This window comes from Glycine soja, chromosome 9, assembly GCF_004193775.1.
Source record: "Glycine soja cultivar W05 chromosome 9, ASM419377v2, whole genome shotgun sequence".
NCBI classification, from domain to species: domain Eukaryota; kingdom Viridiplantae; phylum Streptophyta; class Magnoliopsida; order Fabales; family Fabaceae; genus Glycine; species Glycine soja.
This window is the reverse complement of record NC_041010.1, coordinates 44,985,187-45,006,668: the sequence shown is the minus strand read 5'-3', so window position 1 is coordinate 45,006,668 and position 21,482 is coordinate 44,985,187. Positions and strand designations below refer to the sequence as shown.

General features: G+C 30.8%; 3 protein-coding genes across 4 annotated transcripts; 2 read left to right on the top strand and 1 right to left on the bottom strand.

Annotated features, from left to right (window-relative positions):
- Nucleotides 1-1,805: 1,805 nt before the first annotated feature.
- On the top strand, nt 1,806-4,686 carry LOC114425165 (tyrosine-protein phosphatase DSP3-like). The gene is made up of 5 exons (XM_028391957.1): nt 1,806-2,164; nt 2,364-2,457; nt 3,142-3,199; nt 3,347-3,390; nt 3,737-4,686. The coding sequence occupies exons 1-5, from the start codon at nt 2,001-2,003 to the stop codon at nt 3,986-3,988; spliced, it is 612 nt and encodes a 203-aa protein (XP_028247758.1). The 5' UTR covers nt 1,806-2,000; the 3' UTR covers nt 3,989-4,686.
- A 4,845-nt stretch (nt 4,687-9,531) lies between these two features.
- Nucleotides 9,532-10,355, top strand: LOC114425164 (protein METHYLENE BLUE SENSITIVITY 1-like). The gene has a single exon (XM_028391955.1). It carries the CDS (start codon nt 9,727-9,729, stop codon nt 10,042-10,044), a length of 318 nt encoding a protein of 105 aa, XP_028247756.1. The 5' UTR covers nt 9,532-9,726; the 3' UTR covers nt 10,045-10,355.
- A 3,948-nt stretch (nt 10,356-14,303) lies between these two features.
- On the bottom strand, nt 14,304-18,407 carry LOC114367232 (probable WRKY transcription factor 2). Of its 2 annotated transcripts, XM_028324377.1 has the most exons (6): nt 17,960-18,407; nt 17,484-17,672; nt 16,137-17,017; nt 15,888-16,049; nt 15,063-15,201; nt 14,821-14,952 (listed from the first exon to the last, which is right to left on the bottom strand). In XM_028324377.1, exons 1-6 carry the CDS (start codon nt 18,221-18,223, stop codon nt 14,944-14,946), a joined length of 1,644 nt encoding a protein of 547 aa, XP_028180178.1. In that variant the 5' UTR covers nt 18,224-18,407; the 3' UTR covers nt 14,821-14,943. The 2 variants fall into 2 exon arrangements, with proteins under 2 accessions (XP_028180176.1, XP_028180178.1); XM_028324375.1 differs by having other exon boundaries at nt 14,304-15,201.
- Nucleotides 18,408-21,482: the final 3,075 nt, after the last annotated feature.

The following is a 21,482-nucleotide window of genomic DNA, read 5'->3' as shown; positions in this document are numbered from 1 at the left end:
GCAAAAAAAATAATTTAAAAGTAAGATTTGTATCATAATATAAGTATGTAGTTTCAAGGTTTCTTAAAGGATAAAAAAGTTAATATTAATTGCAGTCCAAATTAATATTTTAATTTGAAAAAAATAAACTGAAAAAAATATAAAATATGAGCTGCTTTAACTTTTTCTTTATCATTGGAACAAATTTATGCATGAGATTATTTTAGGAGAAAATTTGTGCATGAGTTGCTTAAATATGATATGATATTGGACATATTTTTAAAAATTTATTTATTGAAATAAATGCTTGTTTTAATAAAGTAAATAACTTTTTAATTTTTTGGTGTGCTTGTCTAAACCATTTTTACTTAAAAAAAATAGGTTTCTAGCTATTTTAAGAAACAAATCTTATCAACTTTTTTTAAAAAATGCTTTATGTAAGAATATTTTTTCTAAAGTTTTTTTTTAATTTAAACAAACTTACTCATCAACTTTTCAAAAATATTTTATAAAGTATATTAGTAATATTTTATTTTATGATAAGAAAAATTTTAGGCACGTAGACAAACAATATTATAAAAGAATACATAATTTAAATTATAGAAACAATTAAACACCTAATTTAAGTCAATTAATTATAATGACAATAAATTAAAATAAAACTTTCTTTAAAATTATTTTGTTGATATATAATATTCATGTTTTCTATTAATGTTGAAGGTAAGTCAAAAACTTTCCATAGAAATTTGATTTTATGAAGTAGATGAGATGTAGAGACGGATAAAAAAATATGGAACGAGACTTTACTCTGTTTATAATTATAATTAGTTAATAAGTTTAAAAAGAAAAAATTATAAACAAAAAGTTAAAGCTACACCTTAAATAGTATGCGACTTCACATTGAGCATTTTTTTTACTTAGTTTTAACTTTTTATTGATAATTTTTCATTTTAAAAATTATTAATTATAACTATAGTTTGATTTTAATTTTAAAATTTTGATATATTGTATAAATACATTGAATATTAATATTACAGTAATATTTTCTACAAATTAAAATTATAAATTCAACAACAACAAAATCTTATGATTGCTTAAAATCGACGTGTTTTATTTGCATTAATAAAATTATTATTTTAAAATAAAATACTCTACAATTTTAAACCACCAAAATATATTATTTTAAAATTTAAAATATATTTTAAAATTAGAATTATAATCCTTTATATATTTCAATTTGAATGCAATTTAGCAAAAAATAATAGGAAAAAAATTATAAAAGAAAACAAAAAGATTATCAAATTTAATTTTACTTGATATTCTGATATTTTTATTTTATTCATTAGTTATAAAATTCTTATTGATCGTGTCTAAATGTGTTGAATTTGTATTTACCTAAGAATGTTTTGTAAAATAATTATATAGTATCATCTAATTACAAAGCAAAATTGATATGATTTTTCAGATCATTTTATAAAAATTAACAAATTTATCTTATATGTTGATTTACAAATGATTGTCTAAAATGATTTGTTTTATATTATTAGTATAGAATACTTTTTCTTGTTAACTATGCTAATAAAAATGTGTTTATTAATGAGTTTTGATACAATAATATTATAAAATAATTTGATATTATTATTTAATTATAAATTTTTATTTTTATTGTTGATGTTAATATGATTTATAAGATAATTTTATAAAAAAACGAATAAATTTACCACAAATCTGACATGTTAGTTTGTGGATTGGATAATGATATATATTTTTATATTAATTCTCCCTTTGGTGAATTTGTTAATAAAGAAAAAGGAAAAATAAATTTAAGCGTAGTGGAGTGCGGTTTCGTCGCAATAGCGGCAACAGCAAAATCTAGTTGTACGGCGTTTTGGAATCGGAGGGAGAGGAGAATCCATTCCAAACGGCGCCGTATTCCTTAAAAGGGGGAACTCTAACACCGGAATTTTCCTCACAAACACAATAATCGATTCGAACGTTCTTGAAGTTGAAAGTCATTAACTATGGGAATGATAGTGGAGGTTGAAAACGAAAACGGAGACCTAAACGACGCCGTTCTTGTTCCACCCCCTAACTTCTCCATGGTCGAGGACTGCATTTTCCGATCCGGCCTCCCCAACCCTTCCAATTTCCCCTTTCTCCAAACCCTAAACCTTCGTTCCATCATGTTAGTCTCTCTTCTCTCTCAATTTCCATTGTCAAAGATTCTTTCTTTCCTACTCCAATTTTTTTTTCTTTCTAATTCTCTTGGTTCCCCTCAAATAAATGAATAAGATAATTGTATATAATGTGGCTCCAAATCTGGGTTTTCCGCAGATTATGTTGTGTTTTTTTAATGTTTATACGAGGTTGTCGGATTGGTGCAGATACCTGTGCCCTGAGCCTTATCCGGAAGAAAATCTGGACTTCCTTCGTTCGCAGAATATTCGCCTTTTTCAATTTGGAATTGAGGGGAAAACGGTAATTTCCCTTTTTCTCCTATTCTTCATGTTCATAAACTGTGTTGAAATGTGTTTTGTCGTATTATATTTGATTCGTGTCGTTTTGAAGTGGTTTTTGATGTCATGGGAAATTTGGTTCTCTTGATTTCGGTGACAGATTTTTGTTGAAATGCTAATCAGGTCAAGGTTTAGGGCTTTAGGCCCTGTTTGGGTATTCTTTTCCCGAAGCACTTACAGAAGGCAAAATGAATTGAACTTCTCTTATAAATTAAAATTAACTTATAACCTTAAATTTTTGTATAAGCTTTCTCATTCTTAAAAGCTGAAGTATAAAAGTTGATTTCAGCTGAAGAGAAAAGTTCAATTCATTTTAGTTTATGATTTTCTTCTCCTATAAGTGTTTATAGAGAAGTTTATCAAAACAAGACCTTGATGAGTTTGGTTCTGTCATGTGTAGTAGTTTTATTGCCACTTATCAGGGCACAGTCTTGATCTGGATTTCTCATAAGTTATTAGGTTCGGTGTCAAGTGAATGTTTTTCAGCGTTAAGGAAGACTAGGTTTACTGTTATGATTTCCTCAAACAAGGAAATTGTTGATGGATGTTCGTGGGATTTGATGCTTTTGGAATTATGGAATCTGTTTTTGTCTCCCTGTTAATCTTTTCTGATCCCAGGGATAACGATTTCTTTTAATTTGTGCAGGACATTTCTATGCCTATTCTCAAGGATTCTATCATGGATGCACTGGAAGTTTTAATTGGTACTGAATCATTACAATGATGGTTATTTTCTTCTTTCTTTTGGGGTGTGTGTGTGTCTTGGGTTGTGTGTATTCTTTATTGCTGCTGCATCATCTCTTGTTTATTGAACATTTAAATTTAAATTCTTTTATTATTTGTGGTTTCAGATGTGAGAAATCACCCTGTTTTGATCCATTGCAAGCGAGGAAAGGTATAGAATGATGCACAAAAAGTAAATTTATGGTGTGTTTGATTTCTATTTTAAAAATACAAAGACAGACACATTGAGCTCATTTCTCACCACTTCAACTAACACACCCTTAAACTAGGACCACAAAGTAGAAGAGGATGATAAAAAATCTCTAACTTTTTCTGTTTTATTGTTTTTAAAAAACTTGTTTTTTGGAAGAGAAATTGATTGTTTAGTAGCATGGAATCATCTTAAGAAACAGGTTTTTAAATCAAAAAGTGAGAAAGAAATCAAACAGCCCTTTATTTATTTCTTCATTAGTTGCTTTATTTAAACATTCTGACAAATCTCCTCTTCTTTTATGCAGCATAGAACAGGTTGCCTTGTTGGTTGCTTGCGAAAATTACAGAACTGGTGTTTGTCCTCTGTGTTTGAGGAGTATCAACGATTTGCTGGTGCTAAATCCAGGACAATGGATTTAGCATTCATAGAAATGTTTGATGTTCTAAGCCTGAGTCAGTGCCTTTACAGCATCATCTACCAGTACCATGGTTCAAAGAAGCGTCGGTTGTTGTATAAAGATGAGAATTTACAGAAGCCCCGACTGACATCATTTTAGCTGTGCCGGGATCTTATTCTTCTTACCCTTTTATTTTGTAGAACTCATACTCAATATAGTTGCTCAGATTCATACATCGTTGTTTTCAAATTTCTTTTAAGACTACTGCTAAAGAAAAACATATGGTCTTGTCTTTTCCACCTTTCCTGTTACCGTTAAAATGTTCACTGTCTTACACCTTCAGAAATACATTGGTGCAACCAATTCTTTTTAGTGGGTATGCATTAATTGTGAGTGTGATAGGCTTTTGAAGCAAATAATAACATTTCTTTTCTTAGCATATAAGAAAATTTGGATCTGGTATTTCCAATGATTGGATACATGTGGTGTTTTCATGATCCTTCTCAAGTAAACACAAGAAGGGGATAGGTGCGAATTTGGTAACTCAGCAAAAAGGAGGTAGCAACTTGGATTGGCTTAGCGGTTGGAATTTGAATATTGGTTGGTTGGAGTCTACTGTTTATTGTCCATAAGTGAAGAAAAGTCAGCAGAGCTTTTAAGACAATGGGACCAATGTGTCACCTCGACTTATCCGAGAGAAATTCGTGAAGAAAGAAAGTGTATCATTTTCCTTTTGATTAATAAGTTGGGCCTTGTGGATAGAAATGAAGAGCGAACTCAGCGAAGCACTTGAAAAGGCTGTTTGGATTGATGTAAAGGAACAATATTATGTTTTATTTGGTACGCATATTGCTCCTTTTTTTTCTTTCCTCCATTTGGAGATATTGAATAGAAACACTTCTTTTTTTCATTAAAGGACGGAATGATAATTTTATTCTGCTTTATTTCAATGCATCTCATTGCATTATATTCTATTTAACATTAAGTATTCAAATGCAATGTGTGTTTTAACCCAAAATAAAATGCAGTATGGCTGACTTTTATTCCTACCAGGTATTTCACAAACATAAATTGTAAAAATATAATCAGGACAAGTGTTATATAAAGGATAAAGATCCCTTGACTCCGTTAATAATGGAGTATCCATATCCATTATAGATTAGATGTATAAGAAAAAGAGAGAAAAATGAAATACTAGATTTGATAAGTGATATGATAAAAGTATAAAAAAAGATTAAGGTGGTGTAGCTTACCACTGTACCTATTTATTTTATTCTTAAGGATAAAGAAAAAAAAATGAAAATTATAGAATGAGTCAAGGGTTCAAGAAAAAAAATGTCGAGTAGTTATAGTAAAAAAATAATTTAAACTCTTTTAGCACGAAGGTTATCGTCCGGTTGTTATTATCTTCTAGACACTTGTGAGTTGTGATAACTTCATTACCTTCATAATTTTTTGTATTTTCAACGAATTATTTTAGATTTGTCAGATTTTGAGTTTGGTTGTGTAAGTATGTTTCTTTCTATGATATACACCAGACTTTTGTTATCATTTTTAGGGTATTATGGTTTTTCACTTTTTCCTAAATTTTTTAGGATATTTCTTGTCGGTCACTTCTATGGTTGGTCTCATGTTAATAATTTTATAATGGAGAGTTTAAAATGTGTATTATTTTCGTTACAATGTACTTTGTTTTAGTTTCTCTTAGAAACTGAAAAATGCTTTAGTCGATGTACCTTGTCTAATTTTGTAGAAGAAAAAAATTGCTTATTTATTTATTTGATCAAAATGTATTGAGTGTCAATTTGTTTTAGATTGTCATTCAATTATAAGTTGTTTTCTACTGAACAATCATAAATTATTATACATGGTAAGCACTTTCTTCAATCCTATAAGCATTAACTCCCAAATATATCAATTTTTAGCAACCTTATAAGGCCAATGGATGAAAAATTAAAAATAAAACAAGTAATTTATAATTCTATAACAATATAACTATTATAAATTATCCATACATAACTATTAAATTCTAGTAACAATACCTATGAAAGTTTATGAAAGTTGTGAAAATGTTTTTTTTTTTACCCCAATTATCATATGTCAATAACCATGTATCAAGTTTAGGAGCAGATTTTTTATAAACTTATGAAAGTCCCTATATTTGCTGGTGGGGATGTAATTGAAACCGTCACACATGCTTTACTCAATATTTGGTTCGTTTCCCCTAGCCCCTAGGCAATCCGTATAGATAAACAATTCAACATGTTTCAAGTTTTAAGAGGTGGATTTCAGGTTGATCGCAAATGTTAGATAAAAGAGGAAATTATACTTAGTATCTTTTGTGTTCTTTTCAAACTGTTTGTGACATCTCTCCTGCTTTATACATTACTTTTATTCTTTTTTTATTAACGTTGTTAACTAACGTCAGTTGAAATATATGAATAAAGTTATTTTAATATCTTTGTTAAACTTGTACTTTTTGTGTTTTTGTCAAAATTACATTTTTTTTTACATTACCTTTATCTCCCATTTTGTTAACGTTATTAACTAATATCAATTGAAATATGTGAATAAATAAATTTGTCCTAATATATTTGTTCAAATACTCAATAACAAATTAATAATTGATCATGTGAATGGACTTTTTTTAAGACAATAACAATTTTTTCTTTAATATTTGACTGTTACTTTATTGTTGTTAACACTTGAAGAAGATGTAGCTTTTGAATGAGACACTATATTAAACATTTAGCTATCAAAAATACATATTTCAAAGAAAGGAATTAAAAACACAAATGCAGGAGCAAAACACTAAAATTTGAAGCAAAGTACCATATTCAATCAATAGACATTACTGTGAGCACGTCCAACAAAAACCTAATAACCAAACAATCCAACACCCACAAAAAAAATTGAACTATATAAGAAGAAGAAGAAGAAGAAGAAGAAGAATGAAGGATATTAACACATGTATATCAACAAGGTGAGTTCATGTCTAACAAAAAGTTGGATTCATGTCCAATTAGAGAAAAAACAAAAAAAAAATAAAGAGTGTTAAATTATTTTCATGTTAAAATTTGTGTCATGATTTTTATGGAGTTAAGAGAAAGAATATGAGGATATTTTAGACATAAATTTTTATTAAAAGTCATGCAATCATCATGTGCATACTTTTTGTTAAATTATTAAACGGTGTTTAGGAGGGAGGAGGTCTGGGTGTAATGTGAGCTAAACAATTAAAGAGTTTTGGTAGATTACAAAAAAAGAAGAGTGTCGGGTACAATTTAGAAAAAACACAGGAGGTGCAAGTGAGAGAAAAAAGATGAAGGTATTTTAGACATAATTTTTAATTAAAAATTATGTGACCAATATGTGTTTACTTTCTATTAAATTATTAAACAATGTTTAGGAGGGAGGAGACCTAAGTCTAATGTGAGGTAAATAATTAAGAATTTTTTTTTAGAGTGCAAAAAAGGAGGACTGACAGGTACAATAGTGAAAGAAAAACATAAGGGTCGGGATATGAGTATAATAATAAAATTAAAAAATAAAAAAAGACAACAATATTTTTCTTACATTGTTTCCACTTTGCACTCTTCAAAAGTTGGCCAACAACATGCACACATGCCCTAACATGTAACCATCACATTTGTCATTATCTTTTGTTTCCAATACAATGAAGTGAGAGGTATAAGTTAGGGGTGAAAGTGAGACTTTGAGTTATGGTGGAAATCAGGGTTGTTCAATTACGATGAAAATGGTGGACTAAATGGAGAATTATGATGACATAGTAAAAATGAACAAAAAAACTAACTGTTGAGAAAGGTATGTGGTACATGTTTAGCAAATATACTAAATTGTTCGAGTAATCAAGTAATAAGACAATATATTATTTTCAACGAAGACTTATACAATACTTAACACGTGACACATCAACTAGTATCTAGACCATCAAAGTAAGGAATGGTTTGGAAGAAAGGGGACTCAATGTCTACCAATTAGAAAATAAGTCAAGAAATTAAGAAACACAAATTAATTTTTTTTTTGGGATTTTGTATCAAACACTTTGGAGTGTAGAAAATGTGTTTTGCAAATATAATGAAATATGTTCACCAAAACTCTATCTCATGCATTACTGATAATATTCATCCACATTACACTTAAAATTATAGCATAACCCACAAGATGACTTAAACCCTAATCCCTCATATGATAAGAGCTCGAGTTCCTTAGTTAAACCCCAATTCCTTAGATAACTAATGAATTTGCATTAAGATTAAGGATTACAATATGACTAATAAACCAACAACTCCAGCCATGGATGCATTGTTTATTGGGTGTTTAACTTCCATTCCAGGTTTAATGAGAAAAATTCAAATGCAAATCAAACCAAAGAACAAGTTATGGACGATCAAACCTTTAAAAAACAAGCATAGAAGTTAAACATTGATGTAGAAGTATAAAGATGGATAAATATCTCAAAATAGATACCGAAGAGTTAGTTTAGTTACATCTCACTACAACAGTGGGGAAACTTGGCTAGTCGTGGACATGTAGAAAGCCAAAATCTACAAAGGTATTAAAAAACAAAAAGAAGCCTTAATAACATTATAATCCACCACACATGTGGACCGAATTTTCTTTTGTTCCATTTTGGGATGTCATATCAACAATGTCGTGCTTAGTGCAAATGTTTCGGCATAGTGTACACGCGTGAACTTAACTATATTGGTTTTTTTTTTTTATTTGTCATCATTTTAAAGCAATCAAGGTAGAAAGAAACTCCACGTTCCTAACATACATGATGCCTATTGCACATGTAAGTAACCGCGCTTCTAACATCCACAAGTTAATGTTTCCAACCACTTAAATGGATGTTCAAATAGATGAGACAAATTATCGCTTTTACATGAACATGGTTTTGAAATATTTGCAACAACTACACAAACACCATAATACAATCACGCTCTACGAAAATGATTCAATAAATCGAAGAAGATATTCGATAGAGCTCATTCTTATGAAAGCTTTGTTATTATTATATTAATTCAATATATCAAAATGTTTACACAAGTTTGTATCTATGTTCATTAGGCCTTAATTTTCACACAACTAACTTACCAAAATATTTCAACTAAAATTTCATCGACCAACTTAATTGTCGTTAACTAACTAAAACCGAGTCAAATAACTATAACCAAGTAATCACATTGACATACACTATACATGTTTTAGTGTAAATTTTAATATTCAAATTAACTTACATACAAACAGCAATTATATTTTCTTTTAATCATAAGAATCGAATTGAAGTATAATAAAAATTTACGATAACTCATATAACCAACTCAACAAATTAAATTAGACCCATTAATTTATCAATTATGTTTAATAATCGATGAAAATTAATCATATCCAATTTTGGAACCCCTATATGCTTAATTCCACTACAATAACTAGTTAAAGACATGCATAAAAATAAAGAATCCTATTCCTAGCAAAGGTAGCTGATAAGATCGTTGGGAATCTAATACACTGCGTTAAGCACAAGTTGATGCTAACACGTGTCAGAAAACAATTGGAGCCTCCAAATCTTAACGAATGAGAAATCACCACGTGTCCCGAATTGAGAGATTATGAAAAAATACTGAAAATAATGGGTTCCAGATAAGCCTCCCTCGCTTCATGCCTATTAATACCCAAAATCCATTCACCAAACGCGCAAGCACAACGCAACCCCCTCTTTTAGCGTTCGAACAAAATTAGGGTTTTCTCAACCCTAGGGTTTACCTTCTCTTCCCCTGTTCGAAATTAGGCAAATCAAAACAGAAACACGACTACAAAAAGAAGAAAAGAAGAAAAAGAATCAATCATTCATTGATCGCTGAAACGGTACGATGACAGGGAAGGCGAAGCCGAAGAAGCACACGGCGAAGGAGATCGCGGCGAAGGTGGACGCGGCGACCACGAACCGCGGCGGCGGGAAGGCGGGTATGAAGGACCGAACCGGGTTGGAGAAGGGCGGGCACGCGAAATACGAGTGCCCTCACTGCAAGGTGACGGCGCCGGACGTGAAATCGATGCAGATCCACCACGACGCGCGTCACCCTAAGATCCCCTTCGAGGAGGACAAAGTTGTCAATCTTCACGCCACCACCAGCGTTCCCGAGTCCTCCAAGCCTCGCCCCGGTGTTCGCGGAAGCCTTAAGAAGTGATCTCAATCGATCGTTGGAATCGTTATGGCCCCTCCTTCATTCGTAGTTCTCAATCTCTTTTTTTTCTTTCTTTTTCTTTTTATTTTGTTGCCTAAGTTGACGTTGTTGAGTATTTTGGAAGTGGGTTTTTTAAGGGAAGGGGTTATGAGGATGATGCCGTGTATGAAGGGGCAGAGAAGGTTTTTTTTTTATATTCTCTTATTGAGAATTGAGAACGAGATTTTTAACTGAACCCTTCTTTTTAAGGATGGAATATGTATATTGTTCCATATAATGGAAGTTAAAGTGGTGTTGTTGACCTACTACTACCACCTTCTTGTGTCTGTTAACAAGTTTTCTTTTTCTTTTAGGTAAATGGGTTGTGTTTATTGATGAATATGTGGACATGAGGTTTGTTGCAATATCTGTGATGGATTGATTGTGTCCAGGTTTAGGGCTAGTTTCAAGTGAATTGGGGGTAGTGTATGTTATTTGATTCTTTTGGTAGGCTTTGGTTAAGACTGATTATCATGTAGAAGGAAGAATATCTAATTTTGGTTTCACTTGAGTAAGATAAGAAGTTGATTAAGGTAAGGTTAAATCATTCATTTTGTTCCTGTAGTAGTCTTCTCTTTTTCGTTCTTGAAAGGAGAAATTGTAGGTTTTATAGTGCATGTTCGGAAAAACGTGCGAACTTTTGGAAAAAAAGGATACTCTTTATTACCTTTACTCTGAATGTATTTTTGGAAAGACTCCTACGGTAATCCAAAACTTTTCTGGCCGTGATAAACCAGTGTATCAAACATACTCTTCATAACTATTACTGTGGTTTATCACTGCCAGAAATTTTTTTAAGCAATTTTATACTGCCTGAAAGTTTTCTCTAATGTTAATGGCAGGGATTAAAACTTACGGTTTTCTCATATAAGGATTGAAATTTAAAATGTGGATAATTATAGGACCATGTGAACAGAGGAACCTTAAGGTAATAATCCTTCAATGAACACATTCTACTTGAATCTGGAAACGGCTAATTTGAGCTCCAGTATAATGTGGGTTTTTAATCTGGATAGATTACTTGTGCAAAGCATCTTAAATGATCCCTAGTTTCATATGTTTCTTGTGTTTGGCCAGAACAAATTTCATTCCATAAAATGAAAGGATTGTTACCTGATAAATTAGTATTGGTCTAGTGGAATTCAAAATACCAGTTTTAGATAAAACAATATTTAGATGCCATGTCGGGCGTTCTTGCTTTGATTCAGGAGGAGGTTAGCAACTTCAAATTCTACTCCTATGCTGGCTGAGTAATGTTTAGACTGTTGGATGATGAACTTAAGCAGATAAAGGTATCTATAGCAGCATTCTTTTTTTTCTCTTGGTATTTTACATCTTTGTCCTCGTTGGTATCTATATTAGTAACTGTATTTGGGTAAGGGCTGTTTGATGTGCATGTTTTGTTTTGCGTTTTAGCTACTACTAGAAAGTGTATCACAGCATATACTACAATTTGTAGCTTCTACGTTATGTCTATTTATTGACGTGGTTATACTTATGTTCCAGAACGTTTGTATCTTACGCTGAAAACTAAAATACACAATATCTATCTTGATTGTATTTTTGTAGCTGAAGCTGATAGAATTATACTGCTATTATTTGGTTGAATTTGAATAGTGTTATATATATTACACAGGAATTGGGATCGTGACCACTTTCTTTATCATTATTTTCTCGACAATAAAATGATAATCAGTGTGGTAATTGCTTGTTTGTTTGGACTTCTCTTAGATCTAATTTCTCCCATGGTCTTGTCATTTGAGAGAAGGCTTTTTGCAAAGGCACTTGTTGCTGAAGTCTTCGTTTCTCCCATGTATTGTAGTTTAGGATTACATGAATTAATGTAACTACTACTAATTTGGTTGTTGAGCAAGAGGTTTTGTATTTTTTATGTATAGCTAGCTGGGTTCAGTACTTCAGTGAGTTTAGTTACACAAACACCACATTACACTTTACCAATTATGTGTCCATAATGAAGGCTAGTTGTTCTAGACTAGGGTAGAGGCTCAATCCGAGTAGGTTACTTTGCACAAAAGCGCTGCACTGATCGAAATTGTAGGGCTAGAACGAAGTCAACCCCTAAATATTGAAATTCTTAAGATGTTCTTGTGAATAATATTGTCACTAAGTGCATGTTTAGATTGAAGTTAGAAATGATGCACGCGCGTTCTAATGCAAATCCAATAGATAAAAGCAAAAACAAATATTTTGATCATTTGACAAAATTACTTTTATCTCAAAAGTATTTTCTTTTACCTGAAAATTAAGCATGCAGTTAAAAAAGTCTTTGATTTCATGTTAGGAAATCTAACTCATCTCAAACTCGTATAAATAGGGAAACTTTTTTTTTTTTTTACATTGTTAATATGGTAAAGCTGTTATTGACTTAGGCATTGAAATGTTTTTTTTGCAAGTATCAACTTCCTTCCTGATCACGATGTCTCAGTCATGCTAAGGAATCGCACCTATATCTTGTGACTAAAACCACATAAGGGCATTTTGATCAATGCTTTCTTAGAGTTCAATCAAAGTTAATAATCCTATCTTAAACAAATCACTAGGCAATTGACAAAAAGACTCGCAGTAAAGGTTGGGCACTCGTGTCAACAATGAAGGCTGATAGCATGAACAGATTGACTCACTAAGGCAAACACATAATTTGTTAGTAATGAAGGTGGATGGTAATGACAAGGCTATCATGTTTCACTAGACGTGGTGATTCTAGTTTAATATAACAAGCAACAACAATAGAGGCTAATGTTGGGTGATTGTAATGAAGGCGATCAAGGATGTTGTCAAAACTGAGCGAAAACAACATCAAACAAATATGAAATACTAAGCTGTTAAAGATAGAACAATGTAGAGAATGGCGTAATACCAACATTGGCAAAGGCAACCATGAGAACCAAATAAGGACAACATAAAATAATCAAGTCATAAGGAAAAGGTTATAGCTATAACCAAGGAGAACAAGAAGAAAATCCACAATCTAAACTATATATGGTAAAATGGAACGAACAACTCTAGACAAGTGTTTAGATGAATGAACTTTAGTAAAGGCAATGTTTGTAGTTTATATACAAAAAACGATAGCAACCAAAAAGCCGTACAAATGCTTGAATAAGGGTGTAGGATTCAACAACGGATAAAGAGCAAGGAGTAGTAGACAAGTTGAATACAAGAAATGACTACTAGACAAGTGCTTCAACACATTGTCACACGTTAATGCGTAAATGAGTACATGTTGATTCTAATATTCTAGTTACTAGTCTATTGCAAGATGAAAACTTTGATATATGGTAGTCTCACCCAAAAAGTTGTTGAAATATTTTTCTTGCAATGAATGGTGGCTAGAAACACGTCCAAAAGAAGTCATGACAATTTGCAAACTAAAGTGGGAGACAACAAATTGAAAAAACAAACCTCAACAAAATAAATTAGAACTCCAACTTTTTGGAAAGCTCGATAGCATGACAATGATAATATTGGCCACAAAAGATGATGTCATTTTGATATCATATTTAAATTACAAATTTAAGGGATATAGGCGAAGAATAAAAGACAAACGAGACTTTGAGTAATATTACTCAGTAATATGCTGTTAATCTCCTTAAGTGAATTCTCATATTTAAGTCTCCCCGATGAAAAAAATTGATTGAAAATAAAAATTTAATTAAAAGTGATAATCAAATTTTTCAACAAAGATTAATCGTCAATAAAAATTTGTGGATACTTCACACACCTATGTCATAGATTAAACTAGTCACCCTCTATAGGTTCTGTTTAGTAGTTTTAATATTACCAAAACTTTAGACGTTTGAGAGTTGAAAATTGAAAATTGATTATGCCGTTGGGTCTTTCAAAAAATTTAGAGGAATGGAAGGACGTGAGAGTTTTTTCTTCTATTGATTAGTTTTTAACTGTTAGTTTCAATGTGCTGTGACTATTTCTTTGGTTGTGCCTAAATATGATGCGATGAGTTTGTGTTCAAGTAATATTTCCTCTTCACACAGGGTGAAGGTTTAAAGCTACTTCTGGAGATGACTTGGACAATCCCAGAGGGAGTGGAGCTGCATTTTTTACAGGGGGAACATTCTAAAGAACCATATGTTTTTAATTAACAACATTACCAACCGATAACTAGTTACAAATATTGGTATGTAAAGGATTTCATATGTTGTTTCAATAAATAAAAAATAAAAATTGAAACAACTGTCATAGAGCAAAAGAAATTTACTTACTAAGAACTAATTACAAATATTGGTATGCAATTTGTATAAAGACATCATAGTTTGTTTGACAAATTAAAAGAAGAAGAAAAACTGAAACAATAATATAATAAAACGAAAAACCTTTGAATACTAAACAAAAAACATCAGAATTTGCTGTTGCTAATAGCTGTAAAAAGGAGATTATGAAGGGAAATTCTGCATCATACGTTGATAAATGGATGGTGATGGTGAAGAAGTGAGTGAAGCATTTGAATGATCTAGCGGGGGCATGCACGAGCCGTACATAGTATCATCCTTCTGTTCCTGTTTAGGCCTCAGGAACCCCGCATCAATGTCCTTCACCTGCTGGCCAGAAAGGAAAGACTGGATACGATTCATTGGCTTGACACAGTTAAAATTAAGTCCAGATGAGGGAAGATTCAATGGTAGTGGCATTGGAAAATCGGGGAACATTGAGGCAATGGATCCAGCTTGAGGGGCAGTGCAATGTTCATGGTTCAGTCCGTAGGAGCCATAAGGCATGGTATTATTCAAGGAAGGATACTTCATTTGGCAAAGGGTAGAAGGTCCAAACTTCATATCATTGCTGAAACTTCCGACCAAACTAGCCCTGAGAAACTCGTTGCTGAATTCAGGTTTTCTATCAAAATGATGTCCAAAAAGAGTTTGATGAGTTTCGGGCTTTGGTAATGTAAGAGCAACTTGTCCATTAGCACCATTGGGAGGTAAACCACCATCACTTGAGTTTACCTGATTGTTTGTTCTAGCAGTGGGCACTTCATGATTATGCTTTCCCTCATAAGTAGTTAGGACATATTTCAGATTCTGAGAAGCCCTTTCCACATGCTTCCTTACCATACATCCCGCACTTGTGCATTTGTAGTAGCTCCTGGAAGAGATCCATGAGAAAATGTTCAATGCATATCAGCTTAATGCATGAATGCTATATAAGTATATAACCATATATCATAACACTTTGACATCATTACAAGCATATTGAGCGAGTGAAAAATATAGAGAATGAATCGACACAATCTGTAGAATAATAAACCATTGATATGCTTTGAAAACAAAACCAGTTCAAATAATAAACAATGAGGAAGACATGGAATAGAATAATAAACAGATACAAATATCTATAAACAATATCAAACAAGCACAGTCAACTTTAGAATGGAAATTGACTACTTAACAAAAAGAGCAGTGAACAAGAAACAGAAAAATATCAGCGTTCAACTTTAAGAAATAAAAATCTAGTATAATTGATTCATATGTATATCTCCTTAAATCTATTAAAACTCTACAAATAGTTGAAAACTTGAAACTTCATTTGAAAGCCCAATAGCCCAAAAACAACAACAATAGCAGCAACAAAAACCTTATCCCTACCAGGTGAAGTCGGCTACATGAATGACACATTATCATTGAACAAATGACACCATTGGGTACAATATCCCAAAACTATTTTAGAATATTCAATTAAAGAGAGAAACACTACATCAGAGTTATATTTCAATCAAGTTAGCACAAGTATAAACAGGCCTGCAATTGCAGAAAGAAAGGCAAGATCACTACCTAGGATTTGGATTTCCTTTGACAACCTTTTGTCCATACTTACGCCAGCGGTAACCATCATCAAGTATGTCCACATCACTCTCAATTTGGACAACCACTCTTGGCTCACGAACAGCCCTAGTAGGGGGCAAATTTGGTTCAACTGCGTAGCTCTCTTTCTTCCTGCAATAGCAAATTAATGCAGAAACATTTTAGTTGTCTTTCCATTTGATATGACCATAAATACATTGATTGGATAGAGTATAAAACCTTCTTTTTGAATCCAATTCATCATTCTCAGCTTCGTCTTCAGCTGAGACAAGTGCTTGAGTGGTTCCATCTTCATCGCCATCATGACTGGCAAGTGTAGAAGAAAGCTCTGGAGTGTCCTCCGATTCAAGCATACATAGAGATTTAGCTTTGTTAGTTGATATAGGATCTGAAAGCTCAGTCACAGCAGAAGTTGTTGGTGTCCTTTCCTGTCCATCAGCCTTCCAATCAAAACTTTGTTTTGTTTCTCTTAATCCTGTTTGAATATTTCTCCAAACATACCCACCTTCAATTTTAGCTAAGGTACTGTCTCCAGCCATGTCTGAAACCTCATCAGTAGAAAGTGAAGATGCTCTATGTCCAGGGTGCGGTTGTGCATGGTTATGAGCACCTTTGTAAATAATTTCCGTTATTTGACCGTCATGGGATCGTTCCACCTTTTTCTTGACCTGACATTTAGGCTGTGTGCATTTATAATAGCTTCTGGGATACTCACTACCTTTTACCTGTTTTTGTCCATATTTCCTCCAATTATAACCATCCTCCGAGGTCCTTACTGCTCCTGTTGTATGGGATGCCTCTTTCTGTTCTCCTTCTGAAGCAGGTTGCCCTCCAAAATCCTCACCATTGATAGTATTTTTCGGCAGAGCGCTTTCATCACTTACTTCCTCAGAGCCAGACATTGGCATCTCAACATTATTGGCATTAAGAATCACATCATTAACCATTTTCATATCATTGTACGCATTCACTTCACTATTTTTCACAGAATGGCCTTTTGAAAAATCTGCTCGGAATGAAAAATCTAATGGTGGCTGAACTTGAGCAAGTAGGTGACTCTCTCTATTTCCTCCCTTTACCGAGTGGAAATTACTAGAAACCTAATGAATTCAAGGTTACCAAATTACACTAGTATCAATAGAAAAATATAACTATTAAATAGAGATTTCACATATAGGATAATATCTGAGAAAATTAGACACAAGAAGCTAGGCTTGATATTTGTACAAATTTGTTTAAAATTAATTGAACAAACTTCTATTCCCTATTCTCTACATCAACTACATCCAACTGAGAGAAATTTGGTTTTCAATTTTCAAATCAACAACTGAAAAAGGGAGGAATAGATTACAGAAGTAATGCATCAGCAGCAGCAAGCATCAAGAATTTAATAAAAATTATTCACATGCCCGTGAAAAAAATAGGCATCAACAATTTAATAAAAAATGTTTACATGTCCCTGACAGAAATAGCACAGCACAACACAATTACATTTTGGATTGGTTAATAATAATTTTAACAATTAACAACCACAAAGAAGAAGAAGAAGAAGAAGAAGAAGGGTACCTGATTTAGAGAAGCAGAGTAAGGAGGCAAATGATTAGGATCAAAATGTCCACGAGGCTTGAATTTGAAAGAGGCATCGACATCAGATGCGGTTGACACATCCACATTCCCTTGTTCAGTTGTGAGCATTGATCCTTCATGGCTGAGAGGTGGCAGCATGAAGAAAGAGCCAGTGGTGGGAGATATGGCCTATAACCCCAATCATAAAAAAATATCATTTTTTTTTATCAGAAATCTCAAAACAAGGACCAAAAGAGTGATCACACAGGATCAAACTTAAATACAGTGCCTTAATTCTGTTCTCCAATCAAATTGAATTTTTGTACAATCTATGATCTTAAATGCAAATCTTCATTCCGCGGATTGTCGAGGAAAAACTCTTAAATTTTTATTGAAAAACAACACCAAAAAGTATCTAAAGAGCTGCATATATATAATGAAAAAGTAATTTTGATTGAATAAAACAACACCAAAACCTGAGAATTTGGAAGCATGATGGGAGAGTCAAGCAAGTCGGTTGGACTAATGCCAGGGGGGATGGTGAGACGAGGTGATCGAGCGGCCAGGGAAGGTGAAGGGTTTATTGTTGAAGTTGCAGTGCGAAACAGTGCTGTGTTGATTCTTGCAGCATTGGAATTGAAACCCCTTCTCTCAGCAATGCTTCTTTTTGTTTCTCTTGAGTCACACACAAAGGTTTCCTCATCACAATTGTTGTTGTTGTTAAGGTTGTCTTGTTCCATTTTGAAAAGAAGAATGAATCAGAATTGAAAATTGGAATTGGCAAAATGGATTGTGATGATGATGTTCCTAAGATGGGGTTCGGTTCAGCTCCAAGACAGTGGAGCTGGAACCAATGAAAGTGAAGATTTGAAGTTATTTTCTGCAATGAAATCTTTTGCTTCCCCACACACCAACACACGCAAAAGAAAAATGAGACCTCACCATTTCCCACGAACTTTATACTATATTTATAGCATCCACAGTGTTCTTTGTCCCTTGTGCCTAAAGGGAAAGTATTAAAATAAATATTAAGTACAATACTATATTAGTGTCAATTTACTGTGCAAAATACATGCAATAAATGTTATTATTAAGAATTGTTATTAATTATTTTTTTATTACTTTTTTTTTCATTAATAACTAAAATGAATTAAATTAATGTTTCATACTGTAGAACAACTTTTATGGTTTTGACACAATAATTTAAAAATATAATTAATATTTTAGATTTCATACGAATTATTTTGCATCCCTTTGTTTCGTTTGTATCTCTTCATCCCATTTTGTTCGACATTTAAGGTTTTGATAAAAAAAAATTAAGAAATATAATTAATATTTTAAGTTTCATAAAATTTATCATGTAATTTCTTAATGCATTTTTTGTCTTTCATATTAGTAATTATATTCACTCTCATGTATATTTTTCTTTTATTTTCTTACTCTATAATAAATAGTTAAGAATATAATAAGGAAAAAAATAATATTTTATTAATATTGTAAAATGAAAATCAAAATGAGACATTTTTTTTTTACTAAAACGTAATATAAAATGAGATGAAGGGAGTAATTATATATATATATATATATATATATATATATATATATATATTTATTAAATAGTTTGTCTCTCATTTATATTTATTTTTTATGTTTACTCCATAATAAATATTAAAAGATATAATAAGAAAAAATTAATGTTTTATTAGTATTATAAAATGGTAATCATGATGAAATGACTTTATCGTTCGCTGAAACGTCTTATAAAATGGGATGAATAAAGTACATGTATCACAATAAATTAAGGTTAAATATGGAAATTTATTTTATTGTAGTACAATTTAAATTTTAATTGGGTAGTAATTGTAACGTTACTCTCCATCATATACTTAGGTAGGAAAATGTGACACGCTTTATTGTTAGGAGAAACCATCATTAATTTTTGTTCATTAAGTGAAACATTTTAATTAAAATTGAGAGAAGTATTAGCAGTAGTTACTACACGTAGAAGGGTATGTAGCATAATGCAAACATTAGTTTCGGAATAAATGACATGTTAAAAAATCTGAATTCAAACACAGCCATACGTTGCTGCTGTTACCTCAAAACAGCACTTTTCTGCATGGCGATATTTAGTTGCATTTCTCAAATCTAACAGCAGTTATTTTCGGATCTAAATTCTTATATTAGATCTCTATCTGCCATTGTTTCCTATTTAATAACCAATTTTATTTTCTGTTATTATGAGTTGTGTCTTATCTCCTTCAATGTCTCTCACACTCCCAAGTCACAAACTCACACATTCTTATCAGCGTCTCAACTTCTTTTTCTTCTCTTTTTTTTGGTTATTTTATTTCTTGCAAGAAATTTACAATCAGAAAGGGAAATGCTTTTATTATTTGACCTTGACCGTCCTAAGAAAATGTAGTACCCGAAACTAAAATGAAATAGATTAAAATGTTTTCCTACCAAATTAAAATAATATATTAGGAAAATTAAGAAGAAAAGAGACGTTAAATATTAAGAGGAAGAGTTTTATTGCTTATAAATCATTACTAATTTATATTCTATGTAACTAAAATTGATTTGACCAATATTAATGACAATATGAAATGTTAATGAATTATTATTTTAGAATTAAATATTTTAAAATAATTAATGCCCCTATATAAAATATTTTAAATATTTATTTAATATAAAATTAAAATTAAAATAGATTAAATTTGGTTTACCATCATTTTATTATTTGGATATGAAATAATGTATTCAATGCATGAATGTTTTTACAATTTTAGAAAAACTTTATTATTATTATTATTATTATTATTTAATGTTAACTTTCAACTGTCAAAATATTAATTGTTTTAAATTTTTCCCATCTTCAGTTTCTTTATTTGGATATAAAATAATTTTTTTGGCATAGGTGAAATGTATCATCATCTTGGTATAATTATTATGGACACTAAAATTCATCCTCCAAATTTTTAACATAATTTTATATGTGGGATTTAAACTTATGATTAAACTAGAACAATCTTATATACCAAATGATTGACATGATTAGTGGTGGATATAAAATAATATATAGAATGCATTCATGTTTTTACAATTTTAGAAAAAAAAAATCTTAACTATTATTTAATGTTAATTCTTAATTGTCAAAATATTAATTGTTATAAATTTTTTCCATCTACATAAAATTTATTTTATTTTTTATTAAATCAAAACTTTAATTGCTTATATTTTTTTTACATTAATATTTCTTTTATTTCATTTCAAGTTTCATTTTTGGTACGAATCGCACATGTATAATATACAACAGACAATTTTGTGTTAAACTTTTTATATTCTTTTTGTTTTAGTTTTATGTTAAACTTTTTAGTATTTTCTCCATATATTAATATTTTTTTCTTTTTTCCTATCAAATATCTTATACTTATATTCTTAAATTAAAGTTTTTTTTTTTATCAAATCTGAACTTCAATTCTTTATATTTTCTATTTTTTCTTATAATATACATTTTATTATTATTTTATTTAATTTTTTATTTCTCAATGTCAATTATTAGTTTTGTTCATCTACATATTTTTTTATATTCTCAAATCAATACTTTAATTGCTTTTATTTGTGTATGTTTAGATTTCCTTTATTTCATTTTATATTTCATTTAATCACATTCTTAAATTAATTTTTTTAAATTAATCAAATCTCACATTTAATATCTTTTAACATTTTTATATTAATTTTTCAATCTAAATTACTTATATTCTTAAAAAAATCTTAGCAAATACTTATTACTAACATAATGTAAAAATAATATTATATTTTTAGCATAAAATAATGTTGGGTTATCAATAAATTAATTACTCTCTCTAGTCTTCAATTCATGATAAGTATTAATTTACACTAGTTATTAAGAAATTACCTTCTTCTTATACTTTTTATGTTTTATCTTTTTATTTTTTTTCCCAAAACAATTATTTTAAAATTTCAAATTTTAAT